General features: G+C 46.0%; 1 protein-coding gene across 10 annotated transcripts in view; it reads right to left on the bottom strand.

Moving 5' to 3' along the window:
• TJP1 (tight junction protein 1) overlaps positions 1-15,806 on the bottom strand; it is an 805,169-nt gene that overhangs the window by 16,410 nt on the left and 772,953 nt on the right. For all 10 annotated transcript variants that reach the window (XM_063926229.1, XM_063926221.1, XM_063926222.1 and 7 more), the window contains 3 exons: positions 9,462-9,704; positions 8,067-8,936; positions 6,550-6,641 (listed from right to left, as the gene is read on the bottom strand). In XM_063926229.1, coding sequence (XP_063782299.1) covers positions 6,550-6,641; positions 8,067-8,936; positions 9,462-9,704 — 1,205 coding nt within the window. The remainder of the gene's footprint in view (positions 1-6,549; positions 6,642-8,066; positions 8,937-9,461; positions 9,705-15,806) is intronic.

Raw genomic sequence — 15,806 nt, 5'->3', positions numbered from 1 at the left:
ATAGAGTACAATTTGTTTTTTCCCGCTTTAAACATTACAAAGAATTGTGCAGTCAGAACACGCTAAGTACCTAAATTTGTGATTGAAGAGGACGAGTGGATGAAGGTGTTAGGTTACATTAAGAAAAAACAAATATATTTAAGGTTAAACTATTAGAATTTAAGAATTGGACATAGGACTTTTACCCACAAAATATATCCGCAATTAGACTACCAACATTTAATATACTATGGCCCAGATTTATCAAGTCTTGGAGAGTGATAAATTGCACGGTGAAATACCAACCAACCAGCTCCTAACTGCCATGTTACAGGCTGTGTTTCAAAAAAAAAAAAAAAAAAAATAATAATAATAAAAGGATTTTGGTACTTACCAGGTAAATCCTTTTCTTTGAATCCATAGGGGGCACTGGAGTACTCTTGGGATATGGACGGCTTCCGCAGGAACAAGGCACTGAATAATTAAATTTAGAACTCTCCTCCCCTCCATATCCCAGAGTACCTCAGTGTTTTTTACTGAGCCGAACAGGAGCTAGAGAGAGGTTGACAATGGAGAATTACATATAACATAACGGACAACAATAAAGTTGACACATAACGTGACTGACAACTGAACAGTTGGCACTATAACCGCTAGAACTTGAAACTTTGAACCAGTCGGTGAGAATGTGTTACCATAAGATCCTCTGAACTTACCACAAACCAGGTAAAACTGCTCTGGGTGGGCGTCCAGTGCCCCCTATGGATTCAAAGAAAAGGATTTACCTGGTAAGTACCAAAATCCTATTTTCTTTTTCATCCACTAGGGGTCACTGGAGTACTCTTGGGACGTACCAAAGCTTCCCCCATGGGCGGGAGAGCAGTTTGGCACCTGTAACACTAGGCGGCCAAAGCTAGATGCTGATGCCGCAAACGTCTCAAACTTATAAAAGCGCACAAACGTGTGCACTGATGACCACGTAGCCGCACAGCAAAGCTGCGTCGTAGAAGCCCCACGACCAGCTGCCCACGAAGTTCCCACAGAACGTGTGGAATGAGCTGTTACTGATGTAGGCGGCTGTAACCTAGCATGAAGGTAAGCCTGACGAATGGTCAGTTTAACCCATCTGGATAAAGTCTGCTTAGAAGCTGGCCAACCCATCTTGGCAGCATCATAGAGAACAAACAACGTATCAGTCTTACGAACTGTAGACGTTCGGGATACATAAACGCGTAATGCGCGTACCACATCCAAGGTTCCAGAATTTCCTGTCAACACAGGAACTACTATTGGTTGATTGATGTGAAAAGATGACACTACCTTTGGTAAGAAAGCGGGATTCGTCCGAAGTTCCACTCTGTCATCATGAAACACCAAATACGGTGGCTTGCATGACAAGGCACCCAAATCTGAAACACGCCTTGCCGAAGCTAAGGCTAGTAGAAAAATTGTTTTCCAAGTGAGAAACTTAATATCCACTTGTTGTAAGGGTTCAAAATATGAAGACTGTAAGAAATCTAAAACCAGATTCAAGTCCCATGGCGCTGTAGGTGGAATGAATGGAGGCTGTACTCTGAGGACACCTTGCAGAAAAGTGTGTACCGACGGCAATAGAGCCAATCGTCTTTGAAAGTAAATTGACAACGCAGATACCTGCACCTTTAGTGTAGATAAACGCAGTCCTCTATCTAACCCCGTCTGTAGAAATAACAAAAGACAGGATAACTTGAAAGATGATGTCGGAAACTTCCGATCTTCACACCAAGCTATATAGACATGCCAAATTCTGTAATAAGCTGCCGTAACCGGCTTCCTAGCTCGTAACATGGTTGGTATAACAGATTCTGGAATGCCCTCTCTTCTTAAGAGGGCGGTCTCAACAGCCACCCCGTCAAACGCAGCCGCGCTAAATCGGGGTAAAGGAACGGGCCCTGTTGTAACAGGTCCGTACGTAGTGGAAGCGGCCAAGGATAGTCTGCGAGTAGTCCGCGGAGATCCGAGAACCAAGCTCTACGAGGCCAATGAGGCGCCACTAGTATGACTGTGACGGACTCTCTTTTGATCCGTTTTAGCAACAGAGGGAGCAGCGCAAACGGTGGAAACAGATACACGAGGCTGTACGGCCACGCGATTGTGAGAGCATCCACCGCCACTGCCTTTGGATCCCTCGTTCTGGACACATACTGGGGCGTTTGGTGATTGTGGCGAGATGCCATCAGGTCCACTTGAGGGTAACCCCACCTCTGGACCAACATGTGAAACACTTCTGGATTTAATGCCCATTCTCCAGGATGAAAATCCCGACAGTTGAGATAATCCGCCTCCCAGTTGTCCACTCCCGACAATATCACTTGGTGATGTTCGGCCCAATTGAGGATTCGAGCTACTTCCCGCATTGCCATGCGGCTTCTCGTTCCTCCTTGTTTGTTGATGTACACGACTGCCGTTGCGTTGTCTGACTGCACCTGGACAGTCAGAGACCGAAGCATGTGTATTGCTTGTCGTAGCGCATTGTAAATAGCCCGGAGTTCCAGGACATTTATAGACAGCAATCTTTCGTGATCCGCCCAGAGACCCTGGAGCTGACAATTTTGAACTACAGCTCTCCAATCTCCGAGACTCGCGTCCGTCGTTAGAATTATCCAATTCCAGGCGCCGAAACTTTTCCCTGCGGTTAGATTGTGTACTTTGAGCCACCAGAGTAGAGACACTCTGGCCCGTGGCAACAACCTCACCCTGTGGTGAATCTGCAGATGCGAGCCCGTCCACTGTGCGAACACATCCAGTTGAAAAGGACGTGAGTGAAATCTCCCGAACTGAAGCGCTTCGTAAGCCGCCATCATTGTGCCTAAGAGGCGAATGTACAAATGTACCGAGACTGTGCGTGGCTTGAGCACTAATTGTACCAGATGACGAATGACCTGTACTTTCTGTTCTGGTAGGTAAATTCTTTGATTTACCGTATCGAGAATCTTACCTAGGAATTGAAGTCATTGAGACGGAATCAGATGTGATTTCTTGAAGTTGACAATCCAACCGTGCTTAACCAGTACATTGTACGTTAGCAACGCATGTTGGAGGAGCATCTGTTGAGACGGAGCTTTGATGAGCAAATCGTCCAAGTACGGAACTATTATCACTCCCAGGGATCTGAGATGAGCTATCATCACAGACATCACCTTGCTGAATACCCGAGGCGCTGACGAGAGGCCAAACGGTAGAGCCTGAAACTAGTAATGGTTCTGCTGTATTGCAAACCGCAAGAACCTCTGATGAGGTGGCCAAATCGGAATGTGTAAGTACGCATCCTTGAGATCCAGTGCAATCATGAATTCCTGTGGCTCTAAACCTGGAATTACTGACCACAGAGATTCTTTCTTGAATCTGTAGTAAGTGACGTACTGATTGAGACCCTTTAAGTTCAATATTGGCCTGACCGAGCCATCTGGCTTTGGTACCACAAACAGACTGGAATAATAACCCTGACCTTGTTGGTGTACAGGGACCGGAATCAAAACTGCTGCATCCAGCAGACTGAATGGCAATTTGCAGAACCGCCCTCTTGTCGTCCGACACAGGCAGTCCTGTCTTGAAAAACCCCAGTGGCGGGAGACAGTCGAACTCTATTTTGTAACCTTTTAACACTAAATTGCGGTTCCGCCCATCTGTGGACGTCTGGAGCCACGCCAACTGGAACGTCTGAAGGCGTGCTCCCACAATTGGAGATCCGAGATGGGCTGGGAGCCCGTCATGCCACTGGCTTGTCGGTGACCTTAGCGTCCTGACGACTGGTGTTGGTTTGTTGGAAACCACGTCCTCAACCTCGTCTACCAGGCGTGGCTGTTTCTTTGCCACGCCCGCGAAAGGACTGAGGTCTAAAGGTTTTGAACGCAGGTCCAGAGTATCTCCGTCTAGGTACTGTTGGAGGCAATGGTAAGAAAACAGACTTTCCTCCCGTGGCCTCAGAAATCCATTTGTCCAATTCAGGACCAAACAACTTCTCGCCACCGTAAGGTAACACCTCTATACCTCTGTTGACCTCCGCCTCCGCTTGCCAAGAACGCAGCCAGAGTGCTCGTCGTGCTGTAACTAGCGACGATGAAAGGCGAGAAGTGAGCTGACAGACGTCAGTAGAAGCTGTACATAGAAAATCAGCAGCTTCCCAGATTTGATCAGCGAGAAGTATAAGGTGATCGTCACGTAGGGCAGACTTGAGTTCTGTTATTCATACCATTAGCGCCTTAGTTACCCAAATGCCAACCAACCCAGGTCTAAGCAACACTCCTGCTGCTATATACATGGACTTTAGCATAGCTTCTATTTTACGATCCGAAGGGTCTTTAAGCGTAGTAGCAGTTGGTATTGGTATGTTTAATTTCTTTGTAAGTTTAGACACAGACGAATCCACCAATGGCGGATTCTCCCATGTAGCGGGTAACTAGACTTAAATCTGCATGGTATAGAAAACCGTTTATCCGGATTCTTTCGTGTTTCTAGTCACATCTTATTAAGAGATTCCGAAACAGGAAAACACATTGGAGTTCTCTGTCGTTTAGTAAAGACGACTTTATCATTTGTCAGAGGCTCCTCAGTTTCTGTAAACTTCAGAGACTGACGCACCGCTCTGATGAGATTATCAATGCCCGGGCTGTCAAAATCGTCACTATCTGACTGCTGGTCTACTTCGCCCTCCTCACCGTCATCTTGCGCAAAGAGGTCTGGCATAGAATCGTCAGAATGCAACATAGCAGAAACTGGTGAATCATAAGACAAATGAAATTTATCCCTTCTACCCAAAGTAGACTTGGACTTTTGGTAAGGCTGAGACCCCTCCGGTAGTTCTAGCGGTCTCACCCTAGACTCAGATCTTGCCGCTTCCCGCTCTTGTCGAGCGGCGGACAATTCTGATTGCAACCCAGCCAGGACATCTGCTAGCATAGCCCATGGAGGGTCCGGGGATGAAACCGGCTTTGAAACCGGAGCCGAACTTGTATTCGTAGCTGAATCCACAAAACATACTGTACATGTGGTAGATCCATCCGGTAACACACTCTTACAGACATGGCAGTGAAACTGCTTTTTTGTTTTTGCTGGTGCCTTACTCATTATGCAGACAGACAACACAAAATACAAAGACAGACAGACAACTTGCACGACTCAGTAAAAAAGAACTAAGGTTTCTCTCTCTCTCTCATATATATATATATATATATATATCTATATATCTATCTGGCCAAGTGCAGTGCACGCCAGTCTATATGAAATCTGATTCCAAATTCCCACTAACACCCCTGCAACTTACGGTGGAGTAGAGATGTACAGGAACATTCTGGAATCACAACATGCAGATTATAACTTTTCCAAACGGATATAACCAGTCATCCTGTTAAAAAAGGCTTAATAGCCTATCTATCTAATAACCCATGCAGCGTTCTGCCGCTGCTATGGACACACTTCTCCCCCCTTGTGTGTGTGCTCCCCCCCCCCCCCCCCCCCCTCACGTGCTCCGTGTACCGCTGTCTATTACACGGAGCCGGGGCTTACATGCGGGGAGCTGAGGTAGAGGGTGCCGGGGAGCGGTAGAGGGTGCCGGGGAGCGCGCTGCATAGAGCCATGGAGCGGCGGCTATGTATGGTGAATGCGGCCGGCGCTGCTCTGTGAGCGGCGGGCGCTCACAGCGGCGGTGTCCTGGTAGCTGCAGCGGGCGGCTCTGCAAATCACAGAAACAGTGTCCCCACACAGCGGGGTGGCAGCGTGAGCCAACCGCCCCATCCCCAACATACCTGGACGCCTGTGGTGAGGGGCTATGATGGGGCTTCTTCTGTAAGACCACGTGGTTGTGAGGGAGCTCTTTTTAGAGAGGCCCGACACGCCACAGCTGCTTGTAGCAGCTTCCACTATCCCGGACCCACGCCTATTGGAAGGGGAGGAAGGGATGTGGAAAACGTTGTAAAAATAAAAATATTCAAAAGTAGTGTGGATAAGCTCCACACAAGCCTTGTTGCTACTATGAGCACAGAAAAAACACTGAGGTACTCTGGGATATGGAAGGGAGGAGAGTTCTAAATTTAATTATTCAGTGCCTTGTTCCTGCGGAAGCCGTCCATATCCCAAGAGTACTCCAGTGACCCCTAATTGATGAATAAGAAAAAAAAATGACAGTTAGGAGATGATTAGATGGTACTTTATCACAGTGCAATTTATCACTCTCCAAGGCTTGATAAATCTGGGCCTGTGATCCCTAGAAAACAGTTAAATAACTTCAACCGCTCACTTCAATTATCCCTAAATAAAGTCACTGGAGCAACAAAAAACAAAATTAAACTTTGATACTTACGATGCTTCATTGCAGATTATAATAAACATTAAAAGGATAGATTTGCTATAACTTCTAAAAAGAAAAAGTGGATGTGTTGTCCATAGCAACCAATCAAAATGTAGATATTAAATACCTACTATATACTAGAAAAGCATAGGTATAATCTAATTGGTTGCTGCCCAACATCTTCACTACCCCAAATTTGCCAAAGAGCTGTACAATGTAATAATGACAGAATATCTCTATTTTACCTATATGTTGACTTTTCTTGATCATAATAAGGCAGTGGGGCTTTAGATGCAGTTACTGGAACAGTTATAGGTTTGGGTGCAAGTTCTGGGGCCTGAAAAAAAAAAAAAAAAAAGTCATGACAATGTAGAGTTCTGCTAATAATAAGGATTCACAACATGTTTAGAAAAGGCAAAAAGCAATAGTTCTATTACTTAAATTTACTAGTTATTTATATAGTGCACACATATTCCACAGCTCTTTGCAGAGATATTTGCCATTCACATCAGTTCCTGCCCCCAGTGGAGCTTACAATCTATATTGCCTACAACATGTTTATACACACACACACAAAAAAAACCCATAAAAAAACAATAGGGTTCATTTTCATTGGGAGTCAATTAACCTACCAGTATATTTCTGGATTGTGGGGGGAAACTGGAGTACCTGGAGGAAGCCATCCCAAGCACAGGGAGAATATAAAAACTGGGCCATGCTGGGAACTGACCTCAGTGCGGTGAGGCTGTAATGCTAACCATTACACCATTGTGCTTCCCAGTTGACACTATCTTTTGACACTGTAGTAAACGTTTTTTATAGTATAAAATGCAAGCATAAACAGCTTGTTTTGTTACAAGCAAGAAGCCCTTCTAGCTTGTGCGTACCTACACGTAATATGTGAAAGACAAAGGAAAGTCCAACATTATTTATTATTATTGTGGAAACAGCCTAGTAGAGAACTCCCAAAATATTCTCCTTCAAATTAATGCATTCATAGCTTCTTAATGACTGCAGATGGACTCAAACACAAAGGCAGAGTACATGAACTTTATGGTTCTGGCACGAGCCTGATCAAAATATGATGATATAGTAAATTGTCTGCCTTAAGTCATTCTACAATTATACAAAACTTGTATGTGCATTCTTTTTTTGCCAACATATACACATAGGGCCTAATTCAGATTTGATCGCAGCAGCAAATTTGTTAGCAAATGGGTAAAACCATGTGCACTGCAGGAAAGGGGGGGGAGGGGGAACGGGACAGATATAACATGTGCAGAGAGAGTTAGATTTGGGTGGGTTATTTTGTTTCTGTGCAGGGTAAATACTGGCTGCTTTATTATTACACTGCAATTTAAATTTAAATTTGAACACACCCCACCCAAATCTAACTCTCTCTGCACGTTATATCTGCACCCCCTCCCCCTAGTGCACATGGTTTTGCCCATTAGCTAACAAATTTGCTGCTGTGATCAGATCTGAATTAGGCCCATAATGTATAAAAATAACTGTCTCTCACTAAATATGTATTATGTGTATCTCCTGTATATTGTGAAGCTAATATACATTAAATAACAGATGCAACTTAATTAAACCTTGTGAGGTGGTCTTTCCAGTGTCGTGGGTAAAAACGTCCTGTATAAACTGCAGTATGACTGATAACCTCAGACTTTTCTCACTCTTCAGCGCTATCATGCCTTAAACAGATAATGAAAGTGTTTAAAAAGAACAACTGTGGGTAAGTACATAAAGCAAATACCTTTAAAACGGTTACATCATTCAAGTCCTTGTTTTTCTCTCCTTGAATCGATCTTTTGTTCTCAAACATCTTAACTCTTGTAAGTACAGACTGTGGTTTCATAGCTGGATCATCTTCCTCTTCTCTCACGGCAACTGGTGGAGGTAAAGGTTTACTACTGGTTGGCAGAAGGTCCGACTTTATCTGTGCTGAAGGAGGCATGGTTTCTATTCTAGGAGAAAGATCATATTGTCCTTGCTTCACATTAAACCCCTGTGAAGGATTCTGCTCATAACCCCTCGGCTGTTGATCAAAATATGGTTTCGTTTCAGCAGCCCTAGCTGTGGGTGCAGAAGGAAAGGTTTGAGGTTCTGGCTTGTAACGGATATGTGTATCATATTCTGTTGGAGTGGGTTCTTCATAATGTACTTGTGGTGCTTTGTAATTTTTAGATGGACGAGGTCGATTGTCATAGGCAACAGGAGGCGGCTCCTCGAAACGAGGTTGCTGAGTAAAGTAGCTGCGTTCCAGGCTTTCTTCTGAGTGCTGTCTGACACTAAAGTCCCTAAGCTTACTGTCAAACTGTGACCTTGCTGGATAGGACTGCTTATCCTCATAATAACCCCACTGATCATCGTAAGTAGGCACATGATCATCGCTATGTATACGTGGGTCATAATTGTGAGGCAACTCATCCACATAATCCGATCCAGGGTCGTATCTGTAAGACTGATCATATTCTCTACTCATTGGTTTTTCTGCATAAGATGGCAGGGTATCAATGCTGAGCGTAGTGTCTTTCTCTGGCCTCTGATGGGCAAGCACTTGTTGTTTCATCAGGTAATTGTGCCTAGGGTTCTCTTCCACAGCATATGGCTCTTTTCTATATACCTGCACAAAGAAAAGCAGTTCTGCATAAATACTCTCAAGTAAAAGGAACATGCAAGACAATCCACTGATCTTTAAGATCCTATTAAGCCCACAACCACAAGATGGCAGATGACATGCTGTAGTCTCATGCTGCTGAAATGAGAAGGGTGATGCAGTGCAGGTTAGATGTTAGAAAGAAACAAGAGTGAAATATAGTAAACTGAATTGTGATGAAATAAGTAAAGCAGACATTTGCAAGTAGTAAACTGGTTAGGAACACGGAAAGAAAGGCATGCAGTACCGGAAAGTCATGCAAGCAGTATAAATCCCAGTGATTTAGATGCAGCATAGTGAACTGCTCCAAATTTTCAATCTGATTTATTATTGTCTACCTTTGCTACTGCAAGTACCTGATCAACACTGCAATGCATTTCAGGTACCTCCAGTACACCAAGGTTCAGGAAGAAGGTGTTAAAGAAAGAAGACTCTCAGATGCAAGTATGACTAGAAGTACAACAGACTGGTGCAACAATGTAGCACAGGTACCTTTGCTGGATCTATGTGCACAGGTAAAGATGAAGGCTCTTGGTCTTTTAGCATTATGTGAGCTGCCTCAGTGTTTGGTGATCGCATTGGGCCAGCTTGTGCTTGATAAGAGCTGTATGGGGCGGGGTTGGGTTCCTCCAATCTGACATTATTTAGATTTACATTTACAGCAGCAGTTGAAGTTGCAGTGTTTGTTTCAGACGGCAGAGAAAGGTAAGGGGCAGCAGGTAAGGCATCAGCTTTCTGTGGAGTGTGTAAAATAATGTGTTCACTTTCAACAGTACATGGGGAAAATCCTTCAAGCGAAAATAAGATTTTACTTACCGATAAATCTATTTCTCGTAGTCCGTAGTGGATGCTGGGACTCCGTAAGGACCATGGGGAATAGCGGCTCCGCAGGAGACAGGGCACAAAATAAAAGCTTAAGGATCAGGTGGTGTGCACTGGCTCCTCCCCCTATGACCCTCCTCCAAGCCTCAGTTAGGATACTGTGCCCGGACGAGCGTACATAATAAGGAAGGATATTGAATCCCGGGTAAGACTCATACCAGCCACACCAATCACACCGTACAACTTGTGATCTGAACCCAGTTAACAGTATGATAAACGCAAAGGAGCCTCTGAAAAGATGGCTCACAACAATAACCCGAATTTTTGTAACAATAACTATATACAAGTATTGCAGACAATCCGCACTAGGGATGGGCGCCCAGCATCCACTACGGACTACGAGAAATAGATTTATCGGTAAGTAAAATCTTATTTTCTCTGACGTCCTAGTGGATGCTGGGACTCCGTAAGGACCATGGGGATTATACCAAAGCTCCCAAACGGGCGGGAGAGTGCGGATGACTCTGCAGCACCGAATGAGAGAACTCCAGGTCCTCCTCAGCCAGGGTATCAAATTTGTAGAATTTAGCAAACGTGTTTGCCCCTGACCAAGTAGCTGCTCGGCAAAGTTGTAAAGCCGAGACCCCTCGGGCAGCCGCCCAAGATGAGCCCACTTTCCTTGTGGAATGGGCTTTTACTGATTTTGGCTGTGGCAATCCTGCCACAGAATGTGCAAGCTGAATTGTACTACAAATCCAACGAGCAATCGTCTGCTTAGAAGCAGGAGCACCCAGCTTGTTGGGTGCATACAGGATAAACAGCGAGTCAGATTTTCTGACTCCAGCCGTCCTGGAAACATATATTTTCAAGGCCCTGACAACGTCAAGCAACTTAGAGTCCTCTAAGTCCCTGGTAGCCGCAGGTACCACAATAGGTTGGTTCATGTGAAATGCAGAAACCACCTTAGGTAGAAATTGAGGACGAGTCCTCAATTCCGCCCTGTCAGAATGAAAAATTAAGTAAGGGCTTTTATATGATAAAGCCGCCAATTCTGACACACGCCTGGCTGAAGCCAAGGCTAACAGCATCGACACCTTCCATGTGAGATATTTTAAGTCCACAGTGGAAAGTGGTTCAAACCAATGTGACTTTAGAAAACTCAACACCACATTGAGATCCCAAGGTGCCACTGGAGGCACAAAAGGAGGCTGTATGTGCAGCACCCCTTTTACAAATGTCTGAACTTCAGGTACTGAAGCCAGTTCTTTCTGGAAGAAAATCGACAGGGCCGAAATTTGAACCTTAATGGACCCTAATTTTAGGCCCATAGACAGTCCTGTTTGCAGGAAATGAAGGAAACGACCCAGTTGAAATTCCTCTGTAGGGGCCTACTTGGCCTCACACCACGCAACATATTTACGCCAAATGCGGTGATAATGTTTTGCGGTTACGTCCTTCCTGGCTTTGACCAGAGTAGGAATGACTTCTTCTGGAATGCCTTTTTCCCTCAGGATCCGGCGTTCAACCGCCATGCCGTCAAACGCAGCCGCGGTAAGTCTTGGAACAGACAAGGCCCCTGCAGTAGCAGGTCCTTTCTTAGAGGTAGAGGCCACGGTTCGTCCGTGAGCATCTCTTGAAGTTCCGGGTACCAAGTCCTTCTTGGCCAATCCGGAACCACGAGTATAGTTCTTACTCCTCTCCTTCTTATGATTCTCAGTACTTTTGGTATGAGAGGCAGAGGAGGGAACACATACACTGACTGGTACACCCACGGCGTTACCAGAGCGTCCACTGCTATTGCCTGAGGGTCCCTTGACCTGGCGCAATATCTGTCCAGTTTTTTGTTTAGACGTGACGCCATCATGTCCACCTTTGGTTTTTCCCAACGGTTTACAATCAGGTGGAAGACTTCTGGGTGAAGTCCCCACTCTCCCGGGTGAAGGTCGTGTCTGCTGAGGAAGTCTGCTTCCCAGTTGTCCACTCCCGGAATGAACACTGCTGACAGTGCTATCACATGATTTTCCGCCCAGCGAAGAATCCTTGCAGCTTCTGCCATTGCCCTCCTGCTTCTCGTGCCGCCCTGTCTGTTTACGTGGGCGACTGACGTGATGTTGTCCGATTGGATCAACACCGCCTGACCCTGAAGCAGAGGTTTTGCTTGACTTAGGGCATTGTAAATGGCCCTTAGTTCCAGAATGTTTATATGAAGAGATGTTTCCATGCTTGACCACAAGCCCTGGAAATTCCTTCCCTGTGTGACTGCTCCCCAGCCTCTCAGGCTGGCATCCGTGGTTACCAGGATCCAATCCTGAATGCCAAATCTGCGGCCCTCTAGTAGATGAGCACTCTGCAGCCACCACAGGAGAGACACCCTTGTCCTTGGCGACAGGGTTATCCGCTGATGCATCTGCAGATGCGATCCGGACCATTTGTCCAGTAGATCCCACTGAAACGTTCTTGCATGGAATCTTCCGAATGGAATCGCTTCGTAAGAAGCCACCATTTTTCCCAGGACCCTCGTGCACTGATGCACTGAGACCTGGCCTGGTTTTAGGAGGTTCCTGACTAGCTCGGATAACTCCCTGGCCTTCTCCTCCGGGAGAAACACCTTCTTCTAGACTGTGTCCAGAATCATTCCTAGGAACAGTAGACGTGTCGTTGGAATCAGCTGCGATTTTGGAATACTTAGAATCCACCCGTGCTGACGTAACACTACCTGAGATAGTGCTACTCCGACTTCTAACTGTTCCCTGGATCTTGCCCTTATCAGGAGATCGTCCAAGTAAGGGATAATTAAAATGCCTTTTCTTCGTAGAAGAATCATCATTTCGGCCATTACCTTGGTAAAGACCCGAGGTGCCGTGGACAATCCAAACGGCAGCGTCTGAAACTGATAATGACAGTTTTGTACTACAAACCTGAGGTACCCTTGGTGAGAAGGGTATATTGGGACGTGGAGATAAGTATCTTTGATGTCCAGAGACACCATATAGTCCCCTTCTTCCAGGTTCGCTATCACTGCTCTGAGTGACTCCGTCTTGAATTTGAACCTTTTTATGTAAGTGTTCAAGGATTTCAGATTTAAAATTGGTCTCACCGAGCCGTCCGGCTTCGGTACCACAAACAGCGTGGAATAATACCCCTTTCCTTGTTGCAGGAGGGGTACCTTGATTATCACCTGCTGGGAATACAGCTTGTGAATGGCTTCCAAAACTGCCTCCCTGTCGGAGGGAGACTTTGGTAAAGCAGACTTCAGGAACCGACGAGGGGGAAACGCCTCGAATTCCAGTTTGTACCCCTGCGATACTACCTGTAGAATCCAGGGATCCACTTGCGAGTGAGCCCACTGCGCGTTGAAATTCTTGAGACGGGCCCCCACCATATCTGAGTCTGCTTGTAAAGCCCCAGCGTCATGCTGAAGACTTGGCAGAAGCAGGGGAGGGCTTCTGCTCCTGGGAAGCGGCTGCATAGTGCAGTCTTTTTCCTCTTCCTCTGCCCCGGGGCAGAAAGGAGTGGCCTTTTGCTCGCTTGTACTTATGGGAACGAAAGGACTGAGTTTGAAAAGACGGTGTCTTTTTCTGCTGATGTGAAGTGACCTGGGGTAAAAAGGTGGATTTTCCAGCCGTTGCCGTGGCCACCAGGTCCGATAGACCAGCCCCAAATAACTCCTCCCCTTTATACGGCAATACTTCCATGTGCCGTTTGGAATCCGCATCCCCTGACCACTGTCGCGTCCATAACGCTCTTCTGGCAGAGATGGACATAGCACTTACTCTTGATGCCAGGGTGCAAATATCCCTCTGTGCATCACGCATATATAGTAATGCATCCTTTAAATGTTCTATAGTTAACAAAATATTGTCCCTATCCAGGGTATCAATATTCTCAGTCAGGGAATCCGACCATGCGACTCCAGCACTGCACATCCAGGCTGAGGCGATTGCTGGTCGCAGTATAACACCAGTATGTGTGTATATACATTTTAGGATATTTTCCAGCCTTCTATCAGCTGGTTCTTTGAGGGTGGCCGTATCAGGAGACGGTAACGCTACTTGTTTAGATAAACGTGTGAGCGCCTTATCTACCCTAGGGGGTGTTTCCCAACGCGCCCTAACCTCTGGCGGGAAGGGATATAATGCTAATAATTTTTTAGAAATTAGCTGTTTTTTATCGGGGGAAACCCACGCTTTATCACACACCTCATTTATTTCCTCTGACTCAGGAAAAACTATTGGTAGTTTTTTCACACCCCACATAATACCCTTCTTTGTGGTACTTGTAGTGTCAGAAAGGTTCAATGCCTCTTTCATTGCCGTGATCATGTAACGTGTGGCCCTACTGGACATTACGTTTGTCTCGTCACCGTCGACACTAGACTCAGTATCTGTGTCGACCCACTGAGGTAACGGGCGTTTTAGCGCCCCTGATGGTGTCTGAGACGCCTGGACAGGCACTAATTGATTTGCCGGCTGTCTCATGTCGTCAACAGTTTTTTGCAAATTGCTGACATTATCACTTAATTGTTTAAATACAATCATCCAGTCAGGTGTCGACTCCCTAGGGGGTGACATCACCAACACAGGCAACTGCTCCGCCTCCACATCATTTTCCTCCTCATACATGTCGACACACGCGTACCGACACACAGCACACACACCGGGAATGCTCTGATAGAGGACAGGACCCCACTTAGCCCTTTGGAGAGACAGAGGGAGAGTCTGCCAGCACACACCCAGCGCTATATATATATATATACAGGGATAACCTTATATAAGTGTTATTCCCTTATAGCTGCTGTTATTATCGTTATTTGCTGCCAAAAATGCCCCCCCTTCTCTTTTTTACCCTGATTCTGAAGCAGGACTGCAGGGGAGAGTCAGGGAGCCGTCCTTCCAGCGGAGCTGTGAGGGAAAATGGCGCTTGTGTGCTGAGGAGATAGGCTCCGCCCCTTCACGACGTCCTTATCTCCCGCTTTTTTGTGTAAAAATGGCAGGGGTTAAAATACATCCATATAGCCCAGGAGCTATATGTGATGTATTCTTTTTGCCACCTAAGGTATATACTGTTATATTGCGTCTCAGGGCGCTCCCCCCCAGCGCCCTGCACCCTCAGTGACCGGAGTGTGAAGTGTGCTGAGAGCAATGGCGCACAGCTGCGGTGCTGTGCGCTACCTTAGTCTGAAGACAGGATGTCTTCTGCCGCCGATTTCACCGGACCTCTTCGTCTCTTCTGGCTCTGTAAGGGGGACGGCGGCGCGGCTCCGGTGACCCATCCAGGCTGAACCTGTGATCGTCCCTCTGGAGCTAATGTCCAGTAGCCTAAGAAACCCGATCCACTCTGCACTCAGGTGAGTCCGTTTCTTCTCCCCTTAGTCCCACGATGCAGTGAGCCTGTTGCCAGCAGGACTCACTGAAAATAAAAAAACCTAAACTAAACTTTTATTCTAAGCAGCTCAGGAGAGCCACCTAGATTGCACCCTTCTCGGCCGGGCACAAAAATCTAACTGAGGCTTGGAGGAGGGTCATAGGGGGAGGAGCCAGTGCACACCACCTGATCCTTAAGCTTTTATTTTGTGCCCTGTCTCCTGCGGAGCCGCTATTCCCCATGGTCCTTACGGAGTCCCAGCATCCACTAGGACGTCAGAGAAAAGTGTTTTCCTCATACAGTCTTCACAAATACAGGTTTTATTAATGGTCACTCTAAAACATTCTGCAAAGTCAGCCTAAAGCTGGGCAAGAACTAAAATATTTTTCTTTGTACACCCCAGTATTACTTGCTGATTAGGTGTCCAAGGGTCTCTGGTGACAAACATTCCTCTAATATGCACATATGGTACAATTAATCATATAAAACAGGTCATTGTGGTTACACATTAATTTAGGAAAGCAGTGAAATTAGACATAATACAAGTTTCATTGTGAAGTAGCTGACAATACAGTGTATAATATTTTACATAATCTGAATTGTATGGTATTGTCCGCTGCATTGTAAAATACAGAACTCGAAAACAGCCTA

This window comes from Pseudophryne corroboree, chromosome 6 (assembly GCF_028390025.1).
Source record: "Pseudophryne corroboree isolate aPseCor3 chromosome 6, aPseCor3.hap2, whole genome shotgun sequence".
Classification (NCBI taxonomy): domain Eukaryota; kingdom Metazoa; phylum Chordata; class Amphibia; order Anura; family Myobatrachidae; genus Pseudophryne; species Pseudophryne corroboree.
Note: the sequence above shows the minus strand (reverse complement) of the source record. Positions and strands in the feature narration are given on the sequence as shown.